The following is a 26,441-nucleotide window of genomic DNA, read 5'->3' as shown; positions in this document are numbered from 1 at the left end:
TTTACCTCATGCATACTGTAAATGCCAGTTACTGTGTCTCTAATGATCTTTCACATGAAAACAGAACATGAGAAATTCAGACATCACAAGAACTCCTCTAAAGATTATAACATGTATCATTTTTCTCAGGAGTATAATTAGTAATTACCTATTAAGAGTTAACAACTTCTTTCTGAACTCTTCAACTTCACTTTGGGTTTTCATAATCTCAGACTTATGAGCACTTAATGTATCCTTAAGACGTTGCTCCTCCTCCACAATTTCGTTCACCCTTTTTAGATGCTTTTCCTCATCCTGCATCAAAATATTTTCATTTTTATACTTTTACCAAAAAACCTTTAGTATACAGCTATACATAAAGTTGATGTTTAAACCCATTACAATACTTCAAAACGTGTTGCAGCACAAAGTCTGAAGGACACGGTGAAAAAAGCCCATCTTACACATTAGAAGATCCAGCTGTTTTGTATACTTAGGCATGGCCAGCTCCAGATTTGTGACTGTACCAGACTAGATGATAATGCCGCCAAACACAGCATGGATCCTAGGTCTCCTACAATCCACGGACTACTCTCTTCCTCAGTTATTCCCATAGCCCTACTAAAAGGATCCCATCTGCTGCACTTGTATGACATATTTAGCAACACCTTAGGTACCTGAAATCATTTTAAAAGTATTGTTCATTAAAAGATAAATCCTGAGGCAACCTGCATAAAATAAAGAATCTCTGAAAAGTATCTGCAAAGAGCAAAACACAGTTGAAGTACTTTAGATAAGTCTACCCCTATATAACCCATACAACTGCTAAATTGCTAGAAATGAGGTGCCAGAATATAGCAAACCTAATGTTACATACATGAAGACATACTGCTTAAGAATCCGGCACTATGGCAACTTGATCAAGACCTTCTGCCATTACAGTATCAGAACAAAGTATCTTCAGAATTTAACTTAATGTATTTCCACAGAATTGCACGCATGGGCCATCAAGTCAGAGCGTTTTGTGCATGACTGAGTCACGGTCTATTGTTTTTCTCAGTATCAGAAATACGTATCTTCTTGCGTATTATTTGTTTCTTTAAAAGTTCCTAGAATGCGTATGTCAAATGATGCATTCCCCCACACACACACACTTTGGAGCACTTTTTACTTTATTCAAAGCACTGTTGTAGTGCACCATAAGCACAGTTTATTTAACAAGCAAAATACTATGAAAATTAATTATGAATATTTTTTCCGTATTACCAACGTGATCTTGCTGAAGTAATTAAAAACAACAAAAAATGCTATGAAAGAAGAGTTCATGCATATTATTTTCATTAAAAATCTAAATTGGCTTTCATACCAAATTATTTTATGCCTATTTGTATTTGTGAAGCACCATAAAGATGCAAAGCACCATCATTATTTACTATTAATCATAAAATATGCTGGAGTCTCAGCTACATACTATTAGTTTTATCTGTAGTCATATGCTGCCATTTCATATAAACTGAACACAACCCTGTACAAACAGTAATCCCAATTTTATTTTTAGTGAATTTATTTTAAATAATTAATAAATATTCTAATATGACAGGCTATTCCAAGGTTAAAAGAATAACGTGCAGCTGCATTTTTTTTGTTTCTTAACTTACAAAGTCAGGACCAAATTAGGCACTAGAAGAATTACTCAACAGAATTTGTGATGTTTAAAATTGTAATTCGGCACATTCTGTCCTCTCAGCCCCGGATATATTATATATGTGCATTACCTTAAGTAGCCCAGTAATCTCCAATTCATCTTTTTGAATTGTTTCCCTCAACTTGCTGACTGTGTCTTTTAATTTCTGTAGATGATCACGATTATATTCCAGCTGAACATTTAGTCGTGTCTTCTGATTTTCAAACTCCAGTCTAGTGAAAGTACAGTATTTCAAGCCAACACTTACAAACCAGGATAGTAACTGTCATTTTACATTATTAAAAGATACATTTTCAACTTCTACTATTTAGATACATATTTTTTTGAATCTTCTACTGGATCACAGAAATTTGCATACATAGATTTCACTACACCAAATCATGCAGATATACTGGAATTTATAAAAATACAGTGGTAATCTTTCCACAAATAGAATATAAGGATCTAATATGGTCACATTCAACATCAAATTTAACGCTAAAGGTTCCTGTATCTCAGTGTAAGGGATGAAGATAAGCGATAGAGAGATGAGCTGGGCAAAAGCTACCCTACTGCTGCGTCCAGTGCCTGCACTCCCTGCTCAGCCTTACAAGTTAGCCTCCTCATCAGCAGACACACACGTGTATCTGATTATAAAGAGCTCAGCTGGGAGGTAGTAATTAAGTAACATGAGACCAGAGCTTTTTAGGCCATCTTCAGCCATGCTCATCCTCTCTTAATTGAGACCTGTATTTGTTTATAGGGGTACAACAGCAGAAGCTTCCTCACTTTCTGCTGTGAGAAAGGAACGAAATAAAACCAAGTGGCTGCTCACAGAAAGGTTCCCTCTCAGCTGTTACTATCTGTCTCTCAGCTTTAAGCTCCTGGATAACATACCGCCAGTGCTGCATCTGTTGTTCAGGCAAAAGGGCTGACAACACCAGCTTCAGGCTCTTTAGACCAAGGTAAGAATGCACTCTAGCACAGACTTACAGGACTAATGATAGCAAGTTAGGGCACAAGCAAGACCAAAGCCGTATGTGCAGGGTAGCATACAGCCATGCAAAAAGCTGCTCTTTCCATTATTATATTAACAGCTTTCTACACATCACCATACTTCTGTTCTCACCAACATAAATAAATAATCAAATCGCTTCTGTCAGGTGCTTTTAATTTCAACAGAACGTACTGCACTATCTCACTGCAACTCTAGCCAAAGATGCACATTTAGCCAAATTTCTGGAAGCCAGCCAGAGGGTCTCTTTGTAAATGCTGCTGAAAAAAAAATGGAGTTCAGCACTAGACATCACAGTAATCATGTTAAAAAAAAGTGTACTTTCTATAAAGTATGTCAGGAAATGCATTGTTATCTGCCAGAAAATGCCTGCTCCACAAGCAGACATTTCATTTTAATACTCATTCCTTAAGATACAAATTTGTGATCCTGTGACATTCAACCTTTGAGTGGAATACTAGTTGAAAGTTGCCTGTAAGAAAATTAAGATGCCATTTTCCTTCAAAAGTACGTTCCTATACTGAATCACTGCATTTTACATCCAGTTCTTCTTTAAGATTTATGACCATGACGAAGCCTTCACATCATCGTCAATTGTCATTTCTCAATGTGGATTTTAGGTAACTATGCCTTAGCAACTATGCTACATTTTACCTTCAATTTTGTTGCAAAACATCTCTGGCTGTAACTGTCTAATAAACCCAAACCATGGCAGTGGCACTGCTAATTCTTGCAATGGTAATATACCTCCTTCAGTCTTATAGGCTTTTGGGGTATTTCCTGTGATGGAGTTACTTGTTTATTGATGTGCACAATCTGATATATATTTTTTTTAACATTTCAATTACAAATACAACCTTCTTCTATCAATCTCCTCTTGCTGTCTCACGTGTTCTTGTTCATACACACGTATATTTTCTATGCCAATTTCTTCACAGAATTCCTTGAAAACAGCATCTTCAGCCTTTGGATAAATAGAGAAGGAGCACAATGTTTATGCTGTTTTGCAGCTCAAGGAAAGAAAACAAATAATTATCTCATGCTACAGACTAGATTTTCAAGGCACTTCAAGGAAACAACAAATGGAACTAAGAATCTGTACTTGACATTTTCAAATAACACCTTCAGTACAAATGCCCAATAGAAGGTGTATTATCTGCAAAATGTAACTCCCATCTAAGCTCTTCTTGACAGCACCTGGTCATTATAAAGTTAATCGAAGTCATTACAGTATAACCAACTTCCTTAGTTTTGTCTGTGGTTCCCACTCACCTGAAGGAAAGAAAACTAAATGGTATACAAGATACTAATGAGCTACAGGCTTCTCGACGTAGTTCGTTTCTTCACTTTAATCCTTTCAAGCGAGCCATAAATATTAATTGCTACATCCCGTTTAAAGCAGAGCCACAGCAAAAGAGTTGCTACAGAATCTCCTGTTTCCTAATTATACAGTACATACTAACAAAAGCAATGGACTGAACAACATTTTAAGACAACTTTACAGACCAAAAAACGACTGTTTACATTGTTTTGGTCTGTAGGCCTGTTTAACCAGATATCAAATGCTGTATCTAACCAAGTAATATTATTCACAGGAAACTGACAGGCAGCCTGGTTTTGTTTTTTTTTTTTTTGGGGGGGGGAGGGGAGATTGTTTTTTTTGTTTGTTTTCCCCCAATACAAGCAAAAGAAAATTTACCTGGATTTGCGATTCCTATGGTGCAAACACTAATGACTTCCTCAGTGTCTGCTGATGACACACATCTGCACTCCCCCATGCCCGTAACACAGCCAAGACAATACGCTGTAGTTTTGGTTTCTCCACAAGCAGAATTTCAGTCATAGATTAATTCAAGAAAGTTTCTAGCCTCTGACCCATTCTTATCAGTCTAAGCTATATAATGTACTATGCACCTCATGTAACTCCTAATAGTGGTGAGGAATATGTGTGAGGAACATAAGCATCAGGGTGCAGGGCTGTGAATTTTCCAGATTAAACTGCAACAACACTCTTCTGCAGGATGTACCAGATTCCTTAGTGTTTGGCAAGACCTATGACAAAGGTGGCTTTCAGAAAGCAGTAGAGAATAACTTATTTATTTCTCAGAGAGACCAGAGCTGTTACCTGAATTCTAGCAGAACACAGTATGAAACCCCTTTTGGTACTATATTGGGCTTTAATTCTATTCACTTCACTGAATGTCTTCTATCTCTTCACAATAACCAACCTTTTGAATTTGTCAGCTATCAGCATAAACTATTTTGGAGACCATCTGAAGGGAACGAGAGGGAGCTGAGGCTATGAGGTGGCAGAACTGTCTACAGAAAAGACAGCCTGGAAATCTAACCTGTTAGAGCACATAACATCTTTAAGAACTTCTGTTGCTGATAAAAAGGGAGGAGGAGTAGGCTTCAATAACAAGAGTCATTAGGCATACAACAGTCTTAAAAAACAAATAAAACCACAAAATGAAACAAAGAAAAAAAATCAGTGCAACGAGGAATTTGTTGACTCAGCCACTATGCTGGGTGATGAACAGGCTGAACACCAGAGCCCGAAGCATCGTAGTGACTGGGGCTGCATCTGGCTGGCAGCTGGTCACCAGCAGCGTTTCCTGAGGCTCAGATCTAGGGTCAGTCCTGATCAACACTTCTATTAATGATCTGGATGCAGAAGCTGAGTGCATCCTCAGCAAGTTTGATGATACTAAACTGGGAGATGCAATGCTGTTAAATCCCTGGAGGAATAACAGGCATTGCAGAGGGCTCTAGATAAATTGGGGCATTGGGCAATCATCACTGGCGTGAAGTTCACCAAGGGTAAATGCCGGGTGCTGCACCTGGACACAGGCGCAGACTGGGAGGTGAGTGGCTGGGGAGCAGCTCAGCAGACAGGGACCTGGGGGTGCTGGTTGGCAGCAGGCTCAGCATAAGGCAGCAGCGTGTCCTGGCAGCCATGGGGCAAACTGCATTTTGGGGTATATTAAACACAGCACAGCTAGACAATCAAAAGAGGTGATTCTTCTGCTATATTAACGTTGGCGCACCCTTATCTTGAATATTGCGTGCAGTCTGGGCTCCACAATATGAAAAGGACATTAAGGCCCTTGAAAGCATCCAGAGGAGGGCAACAAAGCTGGTAAGAGGGCTAGCAGGCTTGTCCTGTGAGGAGAGGCTGAGGACACCTGGGTTGCCCAGTCTGGAGAAAAGGAGCCGAGAGGCGACGTCCCTGCTCCCTGCAGCTCCCTGAGGAGGGGACTGCACAGGGAGGTGCTGGTCTCTGCTCCTGGTCACCGATGACAGGATGTGAGGGAACAGCACAAAGCTGTGCCAGGGGAGGGTCAGACTGGGCATTAGGAAAAAATTCTTTACTCTGAGGGTGGTCCAACATTGGAATAGGCTTCTTAAGAGGAGTGGTTGATGCCCCATGCCTGTCAGCGCTCAAGAGGCTGGACAATGCCCCCATTACTAGGCTTTAACTTCTGGCTAGCTCTGAAGAGGTCAGGCAATTGGACTACATCGCTGTAGGTCCCTTCCAACTGAACTACTCTATTCATTCCCCCAGCGTAATCAAAGAAAACAGAAAACACAGATATTTGTCACTTTCCAAAGAAAAAAAAAAAAAAAGGAATGATTACACTGTTGCTCTTTATTTGCTTTTCAAGTATATAGTGGTGTAATGTCATCACCTAGACACAAGACCTGCAGAGTCCAGAATAAAGTATTCTAGCAGCACTGAGATCTGTTCTCAGCTCTAGAGAACTGATAGAGCTCTACTCCTGATGGCATGTGCATGCTTAATCTGTCTCTGGGTTCCAGAAGTGTGGATCATCTTTTCCAGAAGAAGAGATACCAATAGTGTGTTTTCATGTATACACTGAATGGGTTCAGCCATGACTGCAAAAAGAATGATTTTCAGAAGGGCAGTCACCTCTACAGACATCTGCTTAGTGCTGATTTACCAAGAGATCCGTAAATCTTGTGGGTGTATAGGTATACAGAGAGTTTAAAATTGGGCTTCATGTATGTATATGTTGTCACAGATCCATATGAGCCAGGAACACTTCATGGCAAAAGGTGGTTATGGTTTAGTCATGCAGTCACACTCTGTAATTATCTTTCCACGTTAAAAAGAAAAAATCCTGTAAATATTTTCTTACCAAAAACTTAGACATTGGAGTCTCAGAAAAAGTAAGATAAGACTTTTGAGATTATACCCTCAAACATGAAAAAGCTGGAGTATTTTTCTGTGATTTGATCCACACTGGAAGTTTGTACTGTACATCTTTAAAGCTGTGAAATTTGATAGACTGTCCATGCTCAATACTACAAAGAGCAAATCATATTTAATAGCAGAGGAGGAAGAGGAAAAATAAGAAAACCCCTATTCTTCAAACTCAAAATTAATTTTCTCCTGTATCAACTGAAATTATAGCATATATATTAGGCAAAGCATCATCTAGTATTCAAAGTATATGCAGTCCCTTGGTTGGGTTTGTGTTTGGCACATATAAGTCACAGAATTTTGATTTTAATGAAACTGATTTGCAAAGCTATGCTTCTTCATACATACTAACACCCAAATGTAAAGTAAGTACATTTCAGTTCACAGTGACCTTGGTAAGAAAGGTAGAAAAGGTGGGATGATTACTGGAGTAATTTATAAACCTAGTCTACAAAGTAGGTTACAAAGTTAGTTTTCCAAGCTCTAATATCACCTGGTACAGAAAGAAGTTTCTGTAGAATAACAACATAAACTGTGCTGACTATGACAGAAGGACCTACCTCATTGATTTTCTTCTGAAATTCTTCTATTTTTAATTCTCTCTGTAGTACTCCTTCATTTATCATATCATGCTGAGACTCAGTATTTACTAGTTCACTTTCCAGCTTTGATTTCTCCTACATAGAAGGGAAAAAGATGCTAATTTTTCTTAACAGGATGGTCAGCTTCCTAGAAACTAACACCTTTCTGATCCAGATGAACTGTACTTTTCTGATTAAAAATACTAAGTATTTTCTTCTCAAATGCTACTTACTCACACTTGTTGCTGATTTACGTGCAATAGTTACAGTAGAGAAGCAAATTACATAAGTATCATTTAAGTGTCTGTTGACTTAAACCAGACATTGGAAAGTTACTAAATGATAGGCCAAACTTAGCAGAAATTCAAATTAATTTAAAAACTAATTTAGAAAAAGCCTCATTTAGATTATTTTGTCATTTAAAAAATATATATTTTAGTAATTCTTTAGTCATAACTGCTGTATGTAAAACAAATTAAGGTAAAAAACCTATATTAGGAAGTAATACTTCACTGCTGGTAGTTATAATTTATAAAGATATGCACAAAAATACAATGATTAAGCATGAAAATTATAAAGGCTTAGTACTACACCATGCAGAGATTAGCAAGATGTTTCTTTTTAATAAGGTCTAATTCACTCTGTGAATATTTAAGCCGCGTCTGAGTTCCATGAGACTGAGCATGCAACTGCTTCAAATCAGTCTCCTTACGTTTGATCTTCATTAAGTCCTAGAAAAATATTACAATAGGAGAAGAGAAAAAGCATTTAAAATGAAATTCGATGTATTTGGAAATTATTTGTTTTTCAGGTTTGTTAACTATTTAAGGTTAGCCTCACTGACAATGGCCATGTTCAAAGTAAATGCTGATAGCATTGGTCATACTCAAGCGTCATTTTACATAGATTTATTTCTTAAAAGAAAGCACAGACTTGCAAATTGCTACTCTCCGCCCTGACCCCTCATTCCCCCTCCAATAACTAGAGGTTTGGAGAATTATTTTATATTGACACGTTTTGGTCTGTGCAAATATTTTCATGTTAGCAGAATGTATTGACTTTTTTGCTACAAGTTGTAGGGTACTTTAAACCGCAGGTTTTTTTCCTTGAAGGAATATATATTAACAACACTGTCCTTGTTCTCCACCTCTGTGGTACATGAACCAACCCACCAGCTGAAGACAGGGACCCACAGTACATTACTAAAAACTAGAAGAGTATAAACAATTATTATGTCCTGTTTACTGCTTATGGAAGTTTAGAGAATCACCTTCATCTCTCCCACTCTTAAATTAAATTAGACTTTATGCCTTTTGCAGTTAAGTGCTCTTTAAGAGGCCTACCTTTAATTCATTAATCAAGCTATCTCTTCTTTCTTTCATTTTGCTCATTTCTTTATCATCCCAACATCTGGCTTTAAATCTTAAATCGCTTGATCCTCCAGAAATCACTCCAGATTTCAAAAATAAAGTTCCATCAAGCGCCACTGTCTGCAAGTAAAAATTAGTAAGTAACTAAATAATTTCTTAACACAAAGCAGCCAAAATACACTGTGAACTAGTGTATCAAAATATCGCAGTTAAACAAGTGACAAACATATTCTTGTTGGACTCTGTATTCCAAACCCGCTAATATGAAATATACTAAGCCACAAAAAATCCTGCTGTTTATGGCATGGGTCACATTTTGTTATTATTACAACAGATCAGAAAAGGAAATGAAATCCTGTGATTTCCTTGTATTTAGGAAGTTTATAGGAGAATTCCTGTATGTTAGTAATTTAGGTTGTGGCGAGGTCAGTAGAGCAAAACAAGCAAGGTGATAATGGAAGGAAAACTCTACAGCTGGAAGAGTGAACACCTCATTTACAAACAGAAAACTTCAGTCTTAGTAAAGAACGTGGTTTTTTTTTTTTTTTTTTTGTAAGTCATCTCAATTTCAAGCAACCCAGATGCCATGCTCACCTTCAACTTAAAGCTGTTCTAACCAAGATTTTTAAAAGCTTTAGTAAGTGTATAAAAGTGCTCCACAGACAATGACAGAAATAGAGATATGGCTAAAAAGAAAAAAAACTGCAAGAGACAGAGAAGCTGTTTCATCTGTCTACAGTCTATATCTGCAACTGTCAGATTTTTAAAATAATTTTTGAAAGCATTTCTTCACAGAAAAGCTATCAAGATATTTGTATTTTTAAAATCAACTATTTTAAGAACAGGATTATCTATTTTTCCTCATCTTTCCTTTCATCAACAGAGGACTATGTCAAGAAATAAGTCTGAACACTAACAATCTTTTCTGATTTGTCTCCTTTACCTACGAAATCATTTAAATGTACTACTGTAGAGAGAAAAATACAAGCATGTAAAATACCTGGCTATTTGTTTATTGTGGGAATAGACTAGAGAGCACAGCATCATTTTATGTTTATCTGCAGTATTTTGTAGGATGTTTATAGAATAAATATTTAAATGGCATTAAATACCCAACACATAGAACAAAATTCAACTTCTTACTTTCAACCTCACTGGTCCATCAAATGCTATTTGTCTTGCTTCTTTAACTGTTTCACAGACCAAGCCATTCCCACTCACAAACTGAATTACTTTTTTCAGTGGAGCAAATGGAGTTTGTACAACATCCACCAGCATTTTAGCTCCTTTTATCTCTCTTAACTTCTCATTAATTGGCTTAACCTGTAAAGCAAATATGCAGTGTTTAAAATTCACGCTGTAATAGCAAACCATATCCGAATCTCAGTGGTCTGGGGACAGGATGTATAAATCAAAAGAATGGGTCACTCAGTCCCTACAAAAGTAGAAACAGATCTGTTTTTCACGTTTTGTGTACAAAACAGTCCCGAAACCTGCAAAGCCTCACTTTCAACAAGGCCCTGGTCCTCATGGGGGACTTCAACCAAGCAGCTGTCTGCTCAAGAGACAACACAGCAGGACATAAGCAATGTAGGAGGCTCCTGAAAATCACTGACAACTTCCTCACCCAAGTGACAGAGGAGTCTGTGAGGAGAGGTGCTCTGCTGGACCTCATACTCACCAACAAGGAGAGGCTCGCTGGAGATGTGAAGGATGAAGGCAACCTTGACTGCAGTGACCCTGCGATAGGAGAGTTCAGGATCCTAAGAGGAGAGAGTAGGGCAAAAAGCAAGATGATGACACTGGATGTCAAGAGAGCAGACTTTGGTCCCTTTAAGGATCTGCTTGGAAGAGTCCCATGGGACAAGGCCTTGAATGGAAGAGTGGCCCACAAATGCTGGTTAATTTCAAGGATCCCCTCCCTCCAGGAGAGGTCTATACCAACATGCAGGAAGTAAAAATGGCAGGAAGGCTACAAGGAAGAAAAACAAAAAACAAACAAAAGAAGTATACAGAAGATGGAAGCATGGACGCAAGACCTGGTAGGAAAACAGAGGCACTGTGCAAGCACGCAAATTACAGTTAAGGAAGCCAAATTCTAAACAGAATTGAATATGGCCAGGGATGCCAAAGGAGGAGCTTCTGTAAGTGCATAGATGACAAAAGGAAGATGAGGAAAAACACATGCTTTCTGCTGAATGAGGCAGAGGACCTGGTGACAAAAGGTATGATAAAAGACCTCCTTCACCTCAGTCTATACTAGCAAGACCAACCTTCAGGAACACCAGGTCCCAGACACCAGGGGAAGGCTAAAACAAGGAAGACGTGCCCTTGGTGAAAGATCAGGTCAGTGAATGCTAAAGCAAACCAGAAATACAGAAGTCCATGGGCTCTGATGGGATGAATACACAAGAGCTGAGGGAACTGGCTAATGTAATTGCAAGGCCACTTTCAATAACGTTTGAACAATCATGGTAACTGGGAGAGATGCCTGAGGACTGCAGGAGAACAAACATCTTTCTCATCTTCAAAAGGGGCCAAGAAGGAGGACCCACAAAACTACAGGCCAAACAGCTTCATCTACAGCCCTGGGAAGGTGATGGAGCAACTAATTCTGGCATCCATTTCCAGGCATATGAACAAGAAAGTAACCAGGAGCAGTCAGCACAGACTCACCAGATAGCCCTCCACAATGAAACGACTGGTCTGGTGGATGAGGGAAGAGCAGTGGATACGGTCTGCCTGGACTTCAGTAAAGGCTTTTGACCCTGTCCTCGACACGATCCTCACAGACAAGCTGTTGACATATGAGCTGGATGAACATTCAGTGAGGTGCCCTGAAAACTGGCTGAACTGCCAGGCTCAACGTGGCAGAAGTCCAGCTGGAGGCCAGTAACAAGGTATGTATCCCAGGAGTCAGTACTGGGTCCAGTCCCGCTGAACATCTTCATTAATGACCTGGACAATGGGGCAGGGTGCACCCTCAGCACGTCTGCAAATGGCACAGAACTGGGAGGAGCGGCTGATAGACCAGAGGGTCATGCTGCCACCCAGACAGAGCTGGACAGGCTGGAGAACTACGCAGTGAAGATCTTCATGACATTCAGCTAAGGGAAATGCTAAGTCCTGCCCCTGGGGAGGAATAACCCCATGCTCCACGACACACTGATGGCTGACAAACTGGAAAGCAGCCCAGCAGAAAAGGACCATGGGGTCCTGGTAGACACCAAGTTTAATATGAGCCAGCAAAGTGCCTTTGCAACAAAGAAGGCTAATGGTATCCCAGACTCAACTGACAGCACTGTGGCCAGCAGGTCAAGGGAGATGATCCTTCTCCTCCCCTCAGCAGCGCTGTGGGAAGTACTGTGTCCAGGCCTGGTCTCCCCAGGACAAGAAAGACATGGAGCTACTGGAGTGCAGCAAAGGACTGCTAAGATGATTAAAGGGACTGGAACATTTCTCCTGTGAGGAAAGGCTGAGATACGTGGATCTGTTTAGCCTGGAAAAGAGAAGGCTCAAGGGGATCTCAACAGCATGTACAAATACCTGAAGAGACAGTACAAAAAACACAGAGGCAGGTTTCTGCACTGAGGTGCCCAGTGCCAGGACAAGAAACAGGCACAAACTGGAACACAGAAGGTTTCACCTGAACATTAGGAAGCCTTTCTGTGCTATGGGTCACAGAGCAATGGACTAAGCTGCCCAGAGAGGTTGTGGAGTCTCCCTCCTTGGAGGCATTCAAGAGCTGTCTGCACATAGTCCTGGGCAACGTGCCCTACATGGCCCTGCTTTGGCAGAGTGGTTGGACAACAACCTGTTGTTCACAAACAGTGATGGACTGGTGGGAGATGTAGTGGTTGGGAGCTGTCTTGGGCAGAGTGACCACGAAATGGTAGAGTCCTCTATTCTTGGCGAAGTCAGGAGGGGGACCAGTAAAACCACTGTATCGGACTTCCAGAGGGCTGACTTTGAGCTGTTCAGGACACTGGTTGGCAGAGTCCCTTGGGAGGCAGTTCTGAAGGGCAGAGGAGTCCAGGAAGGCTGGGAACTCCTCAAGAAGGAAATCTTAATGGCTCAGGAGTGGTCTGTCCCCACGTCCCCAAAGACGAGCTGGCACAGAAGAAGACTGGCCTGGCTGAACAGAGAGTTGTGGCTTGAGCTTCAGAGAAAAAAAGAGGGTTTATAATCTTTGGAGAAGAAGGCGTGCCACTCAGGAGGACTATAAGGATGTTGCGAGGCTGCGCAGGGACAAAATTAGAAAGGCCAAAGCTCATCTGGAGCTCAATCTGGCTACTGTCATTAAAGATAACAAAAAGTGTTTTTACAAATACATCAGCACAAAAAGGAGGACTAAGGAGAATCTCCATCCTTTACTGGATGCGGGGGAAAACTTAGTGATGAGAGACGAGGAAAAGGCTGAGGTGCTTAATGCCTTCTTTGCCTCAGTCTTTAGTGGCAAGACCAGTTGTTCTCTGGATACCCAGTACCCTGAGCTGGTGGAAGGGGATGGGGAGCAGAATGTGGCCCTCACAATCCACGAGGAAATGGTTGGCGACCTGCTACACCACTTAGATGTACGCAAGTCGATGGGGCCGGATGGGATCCACCTGAGGGTACTGAGAGAACTGGCGGAGGAGTTGGCCAAGCAGCTTTCCGTCATTTATCAGCAGTCCTGGCTATCAGGGGAGGTCCCAGTCGACTGGCAGCTAGCAAATGTGACACCCATCTACAAGAAGGGCTGGAGTGTAGACCCCGGGGAACTATAGGCCTGTTAGTCTGACCTCAGTGCCAGGGAAGTTCATGGAGCAGATTATCTTGAGTGTCATCGCAGAGCACTTGCAGGGCAAGCAGGCGATCAGGCCCAGTCAGCATGGGTTTATGAAAGGCAGGTCCTGCTTGACAAACCTGATCTCCTTCTATGACAAAGTGATACGCTTAGTGGATGAGGGAAAGGCTGTGGATGTGGTCTACCTTGACTTCAGTAAGGCTTTTGATACCATTTCCCACAACATTCTCCTCAAGAAACTGGCTGCTCGGGGCTTGGACTGGCGTACACTTCGTTAGGTTAAAAACTGGCTGGATAGCCAGGCCCAAAGAGTCATGGTAAATGGAGTTAAATCCAGTTGGAGGCCGGTCATTAGTGGAGTCCCTCAGGGCTCAGTACTGTGGCCAGTTCTCTTTAATATCTTTATCGATGATCTGGATGAGGGGATTGAGTGCACCCTCAGTAAGTTTGCAGACGACACCAAGTTAGATGCGTGTGTCGATCTGCTCGAGGGAAGGAAGGCTCTGCAGGAGGATCTGGATAGGCTGGACCAATGGGCTGAGGCCAACTGTATGAAGTTCAACAAGGCCAAGTGCCAGGTCCTGCACCTGGGGCACAACAACCCCAAGCAGAGCTACAGGCTGGGAGATGAGTGGCTGGAAAGCTGCCTGGCAGAGAAGGACCTGGGAGTACTGGTTGATAGTCAGCTGAATATGAGCCAGCAGTGTGCTCAGGTGGCCAAGAAGGCCAACAGCATCCTGGCTTGTATAAGAAGCAGTGTGGCCAGCAGGGCTAGGGAAGTGATTGTCCCCCTGTACTCGGCTCTGGTGAGGCCACACCTCGAGTACTGTGTTCAGTTCTGGGCCCCTCACTACAAGAAGGACAGGGAGGTGCTCAAGTGAGTCCAGAGAAGGGCAATGAAGCTGGTGAGGGGTCTGGAGAACAAGTCTTATGGGGAGCAGCTGAGGGAGCTGGGATTGTTCAGCCTGGAGAAGAGGAGGCTCAGGGGCGACCTTATCGCTCTCTACAGGTACCTTAAAGGAGGCTGTAGCGAGGTGGGGGTTGGTCTGTTCTCCCACGTGCCTGGTGACAGGATGAGTAGGAATGGGCTAAAGTTGCGCCAGGGGAGGTTTAGGTTGGATATTAGGAAGAACTTCTTTACCAAAAGGGTTGTTAGACATTGGAATAGGCTGCCCAGGGAAGTGGTTGAGTCACCATCCCCGGAGGTCTTTAAAAGACGTTTAGATGTAGAACTTAGTGATATGGTTTAGTGGAGGACCTGTTAGTGTTAGGTCAGAGGTTGGACTAGGTGATCTTGGAGGTCTCTTCCAACCTAGACGGTTCTGTGATTCTGTGACAAGAACACCTGCAGAGGTCCGTTCCAACCTCAACTGGTCGGTGATACTATTTCCAAAGGCATAAAACATCTAAATATACAGACAGAAGAAGGGTCTGAATCTCAACAAGAGCATGTAATGTTTTGAGCTTTACAGTCGTTCTCAAACCATGTTTGCTTTGCTGTAGCACTTAAGCCTGTTTTAGTTGTCTTAAAGGAGACAGTATCAAGATTTACAAGTGTATTAAGTTGCTGATGACAGGAAAAAGAAAAATGTACTTACATCAAGGTAATCCAAAGCAAGAAAAGTTTCGGGTTCAGCTCGTTCTTGTTTTAGGAACCGAATGCAATCTCTTGCTGTTTTTTCCGTGGCAACAACAATAGCAGTCATATATTTGCTGAACACTTTGGTAACAGCAAGCTGGTATTTTTTATGAATAGGGTGGCACAAGTCAAGCAGTCTTCCAAACTGAACATAAAAAATATGGAGAAATAAAAATGTAACTTTAGATATCTAGTAACATTTCTGCATACAAGAAGTATGCAGAAGTAGCAAGAGGAAAGTGTTACATGTTTAACAGCTGCATTCTTTTACAACTGCTGTATGTCAGAAAAATAATAATTGTAGTAGTCATCAGTCCAAATGGCAAAGTATGACTTCAAAATCTGAAGACGTTTAATTTCTTCCCCTAAGGTGACAGTTACATACATCTTATTGCATTACTTGCCATCTTTAGCATGTACTTTTAGAAGTACAACAGAGCGACAATAGTAAAATTGGCTAAGCATCTTTTGTGGCTGGAATGAAAGTGCCTAATACAGTAAGATCTTTGACTGTTAAGATCCTAAATAAATAGAACGGCTAACTGGAAAATGACAGCAAGAAAGACTAAACTGCCTACTGCAGTTTCAACTCAAAAAAGAAGTAACTGCTTATATTAGTAGCATGAAAAAGAGTCAAAACCGCTTTTCTTGTACTGAGTTGTCCAAATAATTAAGCCTTTTTTGCCTTATATTGAGGTATCACCTCCAGAGACAAAATTAATTCCAAGTGCATACTAACTCCACAGAATGACAGTAAATCTAAATAACAATAACCAGATTATTTGCCACAGATCAAAACATATTAAAAGAAGTATGATCAGATAATCACTGTGATGCAATAAACAGCCACTTACCACCAAAAACCAGTTACAAATTCTAACTATTAAGTTCTGCAATACACTCACTTTTGCTCTCTTTCAACAGCTGTTCCCACCCATGAGAACTCTCAACTACAAGAACTTCAGTTCTCTGCTGTGTATGTTCCCTAAAGATCTTTAGTTCTGTTCCTGTAATTTTAGTTACAGTTGAACTTTCCCTGAAAAATTAAAGCCACTCACTAATGCACATTCTGAACATTATAATCTCTAATTTTATTGAAGAACAATTTTCCTGCTTGTTCACATACAGCTACTGGTCTTCTCCTGCATTTCCATGATTTTATGCCTATCAGCAAATGAGAACAGGAAGACTGGTAAGGAGCTGTATGTGATAGGTCATCCACAGCATTATCTGATGCCATAGTATAAGTAACGTAAGTTACAGCAGATCAAATTGTAGCCTACTATGATCTGCTCTTTTACCCTCCTCCTGGTAACTCCTTTCAATTTTCTGAAACAAAAAGAATAATTGCAAGGATAACACCCAACACCATAAACGTATTTGTTTAGTTTCCTCGTTTTCCTTGCAGTTTCATCAACTTGGATGTTTCTGTCTGCAACTCGGACATGTGATGTTTCAGACACTTGAAACTATACAGAGGCATTTGAGTCCAGGTGTAATGCCAGACTTCTATGGGAATAAATAATGGCAGCCTAACAATCTGTAAAAACAGTAACCTTGCCAATCAGAACTACCAGTGTAGGAATGACATTCTGAAAATTAAATTGTAAAAACTGTAGTAAGCTGCAAAATTCTCTATGTTAATCAGACAAAACTATGAGAAGTGCCACGTGGCATTTACACAGCAGGACTCAGATTGCTGGGTGGCTATTCCAGTACCTGGAATGTTCACAGACCATTAAAAAACTATTTCCAGAACAGAAACTTTAACACGGATTTAAGAACTAAACGTTTTGAAGCAGTAAGGCATTTCCAATTTTTTTTTTTCCTATGAAATCCAAAAGACCAACACCAAAATTTCCTCTAGTTCTGACTGAGGACTTGGTGGACTATCAGATGAAACCTGTCATGACCTTTCATCCTGAGACTTTAATTTGGACTGCGTTCAGTAATCTAGAATTAATACATCAGAGGAAGCAGCTCAAAACAACTCTGCTGCCTCATATGCTGTTGTTTTAAGTTATCCACTTTTTATTTCCAAAGCCATTGCATTGGTGAGTACTCTTTAAGTCTGCAGCTCCTGAAGGAAAATGACAGAGAACACCCAGGACACCAGCTCTCCCCTAGGCCAGCAAGGTATCACCAGTATGGTCCAATTCTTGTCATATAGGGATACAGTGCAAAGAGAAAGCAAAAGGAGATATGCAATCATTCTGATTCTTTTTGAACATCTTGTGAGCATGTATTATAAAAATCTGAAGCATCAGACACTTGCCACATGCTGAGGTTCTGTCAAAGACAAAGAAGCAGAGCATAACTGAGAAAAAAATAAAATACTTATGTTCTTATGGCTGCACTAGGAAGCAGAGATGTCAACTTCTAAATATATTTTTTTTCAAAATGGAATTCCCAGCTTGTTAATCTCAAATGAGTATGCATACCAAAAAGGACTGACTATACTAAGGTATACTCAGGGAGCAACTTCAGTTGATTAGATTTATTAAAGGAGTTCTTACTTGGAGTTGTTTACAGTGTCTGAATGTTTTACGAGGTATGTCTACACCACTTCTATAGGTACTTTTAAAGATAATTATTCTATCAATTTTGGTAAATATCTTGAGATCTTGCGATAACTCAGAATTAATACACAAAACACTGACATTATTGGTGGGTGATTTAAGTAAAGCATGGTATTTGATAAGCAAAGACAAACCATTTGGGAACAGAAGTCTGGAGTATTGGGAACAATTTGGGAAAAAAATGGGAACAAATGCACCTGGAGTATTCTTCCTGGGATAAATGCGCTTACAGCTGATCTTCCCATTCATTTGTTCAAAGTAAGCAAGTTTTAGTATAGACAATTACAGTTTAGAATAGGAAAAAAAAGAATAAATCGCACTCCATAAAAAGCACACAAGCGATCAAAACTTTTTTTTCTTGATGCAAGTAGTAGTCTGTTACTGGAATCTGTGAAAAATAATGACAGCAAATGCTACTATTCTTTCAGTAGTACTATTTTGCCACGTGCACTTAAGCAGGCCTGAAGCTTAACATAACATACAACAGAGTCCACTTTAACTCTAACTGCTTACACAGTCTAAAGCAGAACTCTCAGTTCTGAATTATGAAATAAGGCATTTAAGTGAGGTCATTCAATTACCACAGAATCTGGATACAGTCTTCTGAGACTTTCCAGGATCTCTGCTCTCATTTGCAGACGTTTTCCTTCGTGGTAATCAATCTTGGCATTTTGCAGTTCACCAACTATTTTGTTCAATTCTTCATTCACTTCAGCCATTCGTATTGTTGAATTTTCTATTTCCTTAGTAAGCGTTTCTTTCTGGTGTTTTTTCTCTGCCAATGACTCACTTTGAACCAAAGCAAAGAGAGGAAAGCAATTTACTGTTTCATTTATACAAGCTTTTGGCTTATGAAATTAAAATCATTCTGTGGCCACAGACTACAAAACAATCATTAAAGTCTTTTAGAATCTGTAAGAAGTCACTTACTGAGTTGCATTCTATAGCACAAGCTATTGCCAAGGTTTCCAAATTGAGTTCGTGTGAATTTATGACTGTAATATGAAATCCCATTATTAAATTAATAATAACCATTAATAAAAGGTCTGATATCGTAAAACTATGAAGGACTGAAAATTCTCATTCAAATCTGTGATTCACTTCATGCCCTTGCAAAGTCATTAAGGCTTTTCTAAACTCCACTACACACTACTTAACTAGAATAATTTTGCATCACACTCGCAATGGGTTTGCTGCTCTGTCCGGAGCAGAACTTTGTTCAGTGCACACACAGCACTGCTAAGCCAAAGTGCACAATAAGAATAATTAAGAATATTAAGAACAATATATGTTCTTTTTGTTCTATTGTATTAAGAATAATAAGAACAATAAGATGCATAAGAAGACAGGTTGGGAAGAAATCTCTGAAGGTATCTATTCTGACCTCCTGCAGAAAACAGGGCTAACATCAAAGCTAGATCAGGTTGCTCAATGTAGGGCTTATGTACTTTATTTCACAAAGAGTGAAAATCAGGTAGAAAACAAAGAGAACGAGAACTGAGCTGTGCTCCTAATTGTGTCAATATTAACTTGTTTCTAGAGCAGCACAACTACAACACTGCCCTATTCTCTTCTCTCAGAATTTGTACACTAATAGCCCCAAACCCTACATGTAGTGATATAATTTGCACACATACAAGAAATTAGAAGCGATTATAGTAACGTTTCAAACAACATATGGTGTCATCATATTTCCTACTTAATTTGACAGCTAAAGTTACAGAAATATTAATACCACAGCAGAAGAATTTGAAAATACGTAACATACAAGAAATCTAATTAGCTTTTACTTTTTTAAACATACGTGCATATCTTGGTATACTCTTCCAACTTCTCCATTCGTCTTTTATGCTCTCCTATCCGTTCCACAGTCTGTTTAATGTTTTCCTAAGAAATCACAAATAGAATGTGTTAAGAACCAAATGATTTTTTTTATTATTTTTTTTTTGCAGCAATATATAAAGCTCTTAATTCCAAGCAAGTACTGAGAAGCGTTTTTTCTTCCGTGTAAGCATTTCATGCCGACGCAGCAGCATCTCTTTTCAATAGCAGATTAAACTGCACTGTGAATAGCAAAAATAATTTTACCTTGTGGAGGACATTACTGTATTTTTCATGTTTGGCAATAGTTCAGAGAAAGCCTCTTCAGCACAAAGAATCACGACACCATCAATGAAATAATTTTACACTGAGTGTTACTAAATTACAGGTGTTAAAGCAAAAAAGGTGCTTTGCAGAAGATTAATAGAAGCTTTTTCCTAAGAAGGACAAATAAAGTTGACATGGACATTCCAAGCCAAAACAAAAACATTGTACTAGCAAAACCAAACCAACATTGAAACAAGCCTTTTCAACTATTCAAACTGAATAAAAACACAAACTGCATGAAGTGAAAGAAAAAAAAAATACTTACACATTTTATTAAGTTTTAACTTCCAAAATCCTTGTGACCTATTGTTTTGTTTCAAAGCACATTATGTATCTCTATCATCTCTAATTTTAAATCTATTGGTCTCCTTCTGCTCCTTTTTATCTTTTAAGGACGTAACATTTTCTAGCAATGCACACTAATGATATTTTGATATCTATATTTAAAGGAGGTAAGAGGATTGTTACGCAAAAATAGAAACGCACAAAGTTCCAATTTATTTTAAATGGAATTTCATATACATACAGATGAGTAATACCAACTCTGAATGGTAAGACATACATTTTATGACCTCTCAGCATCCCTTATCTCCTTTTCAACACTAAAATGGAATTTGTGGTGTTTCAAAAGCACAAGGAATGGAATTTATTTCACTTTTAGTTAGTAAATAGTTTCTTCTGGTACCTAGTGCTTCAATGAAAAAAGCATCCTATCAACAGCAAACGGATGTACAAGCATTAACTTAAATATTATGGCAAGAATGACTTTACACCCTCACAGCTATCATGTAAAATGTAGACTTTTCTATACAAGCAAATTTACGTTTAGAACAATTAGATGTAAGGACCTCTAGAAATGCTAACATCCCATCTGATGGATTTTTGAGTTTTCTGAATTCTGAGTAACTGTAAAATGCTAGAGCCAGTGTTCACAAAAACAAATCCTCAGCATGGGCCCATGCAACTATTCTCTGAACAAATATACAAGTCATTTTGCTAAACTTGTTGCAATATGAAAACTAGACGAACACTTACAATCGATCGCCTTTGCTAAGGATTTGCATTAAAGCACTTCACACATTTATATAGACATTTAAACCAGAGGCACAGGTACAGAAACAGAACATTTTTCTCTTTAAACGTAATTCTAGCTTGATACAAGTACCTCAACTTCTTTTTTCTTTCTCCTATTAAGTTTCATCCTTTCTTGATCCGCTTTTTGCTCCCACCGAAGTTTTTCTAGCTGCTGGGTTAGTGTAGCCACTTTCCTTCTTGCTATTTCCTTTAGCTCTTTATAGTGCTCCAACTGGGCAAATAAAAAAAAAAATCACACCACTGAAAATAGGATGGCTCATGGTTTTATATCCTCAGTTAGTAATTACCTACCTTATAAAAAAATTACAAAAACCACACAATTTTTAGTCATTCCAGCTATTAATTCCATTATCAGCAATTATATTAAAGGAAGATTCAATACAAAGCTTAAACTTAAATCAGACCACGGACAACAAATATTTAAACTTAAAACAATTCTTGTCTTCCAGGAAAGTTTATTAAGTTGACAGTACTGTACAGTGAATGTTAAGACAAAAGTCTTTGCACAGTCCAAAATTTGTGCAGATTTATTATAACACCATTCTTATTACAACATTTCTACATTATCAAATATATACTTCTAAAGGTTAACATATGAAACAACACTTTAAGTAATGCTGCAAAGTTACAACTAATTTGACAAGCGTGTCTAAAGTGCAGAATAAGAAGATCCACATGCTAAATAAGCAATCCCTCAGGTTCTCCATTAATTGATCAGAAAATATTTTAAGGAAGAGACAGCGGAGAAGACAAGCTAGTACTTGGTTTTAGAAGGGTTTTGTCAACAAATAGTTGCAAAGATAGTTTTTTAAAAATGTGAATTTACTGTGAAGTGATACAGTACTTTCCTTCTAAAACTTGAAATAAGCTCACTTGTGAGTATCTCAGTTTTAGATTCTGACCCACAGTAAATGGGATTACAATATGATCGTTTGCATTTTTGTTTTCATTTCCCAAACTGAAAACAGATTTCAGCAATACTTAATTTCTCAAAATGGATCCCCTCAGCCCAAGACCCTACAAAATATTTTCTCTCCTACCCTCCCATACTGTACTTTCTGGATTTCCATGAAGAAAGATAAACAGCAACGCCAACCAACCAACCCCAAACAGATAAAATAACCTAACTATAGATAATTACATGCAGCTATAACCCTAACCCACAGAGGCAAGTCCCTGCCTACAACCCTTCTGAAAGTTTCCATCAAACTCTTCTCAATTCCTTGTTCACTTGAAATTCATTGCTTCTTCCAATAAAATACCTTCTCATATTTCTTAGAAGATGGACTACACACCCTGAGATGTGTACCACGTCTAATCTCAGAACAGTATGTTTCTAAAATTTAGATTTATTTCCTAGAACTGTTCCCTGCTTGGAACTTCTGGGAAATCTGCCTGTTTTTTCCCCTTCTCCCAGAAAGGAGACAGCCCACTACCCCAAAAGGCTGCAGCATCATTTCTATTTATCTGATTAAAGAGTCCCTGAATAAAAGCTAAAATCTTGTTTTTGCTTGAACTCAACAGCAAGAGCATTAGAAATCACAGATTTATCAGTGTGGATTTCAGACTTCACTAGTAAACAATACTTTGGCTTTGTTCTCCCAATTCACCTGACTTTCTCTCAGCTCAATATCTGCTGCTCTCTGCAGTATCTCCTCTTTAGTTTTCTTCTCAAATTCTCTCCACGCCTTCTCCGTTTCATACAGTTCTATCTCTAGGTCTTTCATATTCTGCTTTTCCTTATCACAGTATTTCTCCTTGTCCCTCAGAGATTTTTTAGACATTTCTACTTTCTTGATTTGGTAGGAAGTGTTTTCTTTTGCTTTTATATAGAGGGCTCTATGCTGAACCAGTGACACTTGAAGAGTCCTAAAGGAACAAAAAACAAAACCACCCCCTCAAACAAACATACAAACCAACAACGGTTGCCAGCTGCAAGGCTACATACCCACAGATTATTATTTTTTTTAATTTATTTTAATATCCATGGAAAATATAAGTGTAAGAAGAGAAGTATAACAGTCTAAAATATCATGGCAAACACATTAAACTATTTCTATAATGAAATTACTGAAAACATTGGGAAGGACGGTATGAGCCCAATAGATAGTTATTACTTTAACTGCTACGAACTGACTTCCATAATTGCATGGGGATACCACACTACCTGCTTCAGCAGGAAATGCCTGCCTTCCAAGCAATTCCCTTAAAGACTATGCTTTAACTATCAGAGAACTTGATTGGAAAACTTACTTAATTTCTCCTTCCATGTGCTGTTGGTCTCTATTTAGTACACCAAGCACTTTTTTCTTGGCTCTAAATTCATCTTCTGCTGTAGCAAGGGAATCTTTCTTGATACTAGCCTCCATATTCTTTTCATCCAAACTTTTTTTCAGAAAGTCAATGTTTTTTTCATTGTGATAAAGCTGGAAAAGCTGTAGCTGTATCCTGTTTTCATGTATTTCCTTGATGAGCATCTGGTAATGATCTGCCTACCAACATTAAGATTTTATTTTTAGTTCAAAACAAGATTTTAAAATAACTAGGAGTCTAATTTCAAGTCCAAAGTGGTATCGGCTGACATACCAACAGCTATAACTCCAGTAACGTGCACTAATCAAAACTCAGATACCTAAGTCAACCCTTAAGTTAATTATCCTGGCAAATCTACCCTTTAAATTATCAAGTTTTTATAAGAATATACTTGCAAGTACAGAAAAATACATATATTATTGCATACTGAAAAAATACTGTATGAATAAAGTGCATTTTAAAAGACATATCTAAATTCCTAAATGATGCAAAGTTACGCACAAAAAAGTAGGAAATTTGAGTTACCTCCTCTTTTTCCATCTTTGCTTGTTTGCGTTCTGCTGCAACACTTTTTTTCTTGTTATAATTAAAGTGTGCATCCTCTTCTGCTTGCTCCATTTTTTTCTTTTTTCTTTCATATTCCTCAGCATATTGCCATGAATTACTGATTTGTTCAAAAAGTTGAGCTCTTTCCTTTGGCTTCTTCATTGCAATCAATTCTACTGTTCCCTACAACAAAATCGAAAAACGAACAAATAACCAAACAACCTGCAGATTATTATGCTGTATAATGTGAATTTCTTCTCTGCAAGTATATGATGATTTATCTCCTGATACTTCAATGGTTAGCATAATTATAAGTATGTACTTTTAGATTCAAACCCAAAGAAAAGTACAGAAACAAAAGGACTATGACCTAGCCACCTCATCTGATTACATAATTTTATAATACCAGAAGCTGACAGGGAAAAACACCTTCAAACAAAATCTACCTAAACAAATCAGTGAGCAGTATCAGAAAGACAAAATTAAATCTCATTAGTCTCTTTAAAGGAACTGAAAGTAATTTTAATGAAAAATAAGCTAACAAGAAAGATTTCAAGTAAAAACAGTTTCAAAAGCTTAACAGCTGAAGTCAGTGCACTAGAAAATTCTGTAACTTCCAAAGTTAATGGGTGCACAATTTTTATCCATACATTAGCTACTCAAATCTTTGCTGACCTGAAGGAATTTCAGTAAACTGTATGATTTACTTATTTTTTTTTATTGGTGGGCAAATGCCCTCACCATAGAAAGTATTATCACAAGAAGAATCTATACCTACTGTTTCTATAAAAGGGAAAAAAATAGTTCTTCCTTTGGAATTTTACATTCATAGTTCTGTAAATATGAGGAAGACAATCCCATGAAATATATTCATCATAAGCACGTGACATTTCTTACCTGTATCACTAAATACTTCTGAAGCAATAAATCAATAGCATTTTCAATCCCTAAATCTTAACATACTTATAAACTTTCATATCACTTCCTTATGTGATAATCTTTTTCTAGCACTAAATTCTAAATTAATAAAACAAACATTTAAAACTAAAGACCCACATATTCTTAGATTTTGAAGAATCCAAGTCCTGAATTTCTTCCAAAATACTTTCTTAGTAATACACTCATGTACATAAAAATCCATAATTTACATTTCACAGTCTTACAATTCTTAAATGAGATCAGGATAAAGTTTATTGGATTTAAACCAAGTCTATCAAATTAGAAAACGAGCTTGACTAGTGAATAGATAACTGTTACAGATATAAAATAATCTCAGAAACTTGTTTTACAAGATACCTTAAATGCTCACCTGAAAAATAAGACAATTCCTAGCTTTGACAAGTATGCCTATTTTTTCAAGCTCAGACACGTAAGTAGATCGGGTGACTGTTTTATCATTGAAAATAAATTCAGAACAACTATCTAAAGGAGGAAAGAAGAAATAATCACTATAAAATGGCTATAACACAAAACACACAGGTAAAATTATTCCGCTTATATTTCCCCCTAACTGAGCAACTTCCTCAAAGAAGAAAGTGAATTTCAACTATTTCGTTAGTCATTTCAGTAACTTCACTCTTCTGTATTAAAATTCTAGCTGCATGCTTACAAACGGGTAATAGATGCTTAAGGGCTTGTACTTCCAGCAAGGCATCACACTCCAGTTTCTAGACCATGGAGTTTCTACACCATATACATATTCCTAATGAAAATCTACAGATCAAAAGTACAGAGCAAAGCACATGTATTCATGGTTTGGTTAATTTTTAACTTTGCCCTTACTATGTTTTTTCCATGCACTTTTTCAATGCTATCAAGATGCTGCTGATGGACTAAGAAGTATTTCAAGACTCACGGGCTCAATTTAACCAAACATGAAAGAGTATTAGGCATTTGAAATTCAAAGTTAAAATTCTTGGTCTCCATTTTTTTATTTATCAGTCAGGTACAGAATGTACCTCCAAAAGAATCTACTACGTACCACGGATAACTCTTGAAAATGTTTTTTCTTCCCCGTCTTCTTCACAATATACTATCTTTACGCTTGCTGTAGAAGAAACTGGTTTTCCAACATGTGCTCCATGAATAAGTTCTCGAACACTTTTAACTCGCAAGTTAGATATCTTTTCACACATCACAAAACTAACAGCATCCATTATGTTAGATTTTCCTAAAGAAAAAAAAAATATATATATACATAAATGAGTTTAACATGGCAGAAATTAGAGATTTGATTAACAATTAACTTAAAAAAATAAATGTAGATACACAAGTCTTTATTAATTCTAATTCTGCATTCCATTGAGGAAAAAACATTATACAGAATAAAGAAATACATTCCTAAGATGTAATATACTGGCAGCAGATAAGCCTATCTGTAATAAAAATCACAACTAAACTCATTTATGTCCAGCCTGCTAGAACCAGTAGAACCAATTTTACACAGGCATTTCTAGAGGTCATTAAACTGAACTAGCAGCA

At 38.3% G+C, this 26,441-nt stretch overlaps 1 protein-coding gene and 1 long non-coding RNA gene across 10 annotated transcripts in view; one reads left to right on the top strand and one right to left on the bottom strand.

Moving 5' to 3' along the window:
- SMC1B (structural maintenance of chromosomes 1B) overlaps positions 1-26,441 on the bottom strand; it is a 39,204-nt gene that overhangs the window by 11,214 nt on the left and 1,549 nt on the right. For 5 of the 9 annotated variants that reach the window (XM_080555896.1, XM_080555899.1, XM_080555898.1 and 2 more), the window contains exons 2-17: positions 25,942-26,130; positions 25,270-25,382; positions 23,940-24,143; positions 23,355-23,593; positions 22,712-22,970; positions 21,172-21,312; positions 19,663-19,745; positions 18,440-18,647; positions 15,239-15,424; positions 9,998-10,177; positions 8,828-8,974; positions 8,078-8,215; positions 7,464-7,580; positions 3,536-3,642; positions 1,755-1,896; positions 149-294 (exon numbers count right to left, since the gene is read on the bottom strand). In XM_080555896.1, the coding sequence (XP_080412022.1) occupies positions 149-294; positions 1,755-1,896; positions 3,536-3,642; positions 7,464-7,580; positions 8,078-8,215; positions 8,828-8,974; positions 9,998-10,177; positions 15,239-15,424; positions 18,440-18,647; positions 19,663-19,745; positions 21,172-21,312; positions 22,712-22,970; positions 23,355-23,593; positions 23,940-24,143; positions 25,270-25,382; positions 25,942-26,130 (2,599 nt within the window). Of the gene's footprint in view, positions 1-148; positions 295-1,754; positions 1,897-3,535; positions 3,643-7,463; positions 7,581-8,077; positions 8,216-8,827; positions 8,975-9,997; positions 10,178-15,238; positions 15,425-18,439; positions 18,648-19,662; positions 19,746-21,171; positions 21,313-22,711; positions 22,971-23,354; positions 23,594-23,939; positions 24,144-25,269; positions 25,383-25,941; positions 26,131-26,441 lie in introns of those variants that run through there. The other 4 variants (XM_080555900.1, XM_080555901.1, XM_080555903.1 and 1 more) reach the window with 4 other exon arrangements.
- LOC308178111 lies at positions 2,302-3,794 on the top strand. Its single transcript, XR_013939593.1, has 3 exons — positions 2,302-2,628; positions 3,224-3,298; positions 3,617-3,794. It is a non-coding gene; the product is annotated as an uncharacterized lncRNA (long non-coding RNA).

Source organism: Anser brachyrhynchus (genome assembly GCF_964034855.1).
Source record: "Anser brachyrhynchus genome assembly, chromosome: 1".
Taxonomy (NCBI): Eukaryota; Metazoa; Chordata; class Aves; order Anseriformes; family Anatidae; genus Anser; species Anser brachyrhynchus.
The sequence above is the reverse complement of the archived record's forward strand: the minus strand, read 5'-3'. Positions and strand labels throughout refer to the sequence as shown.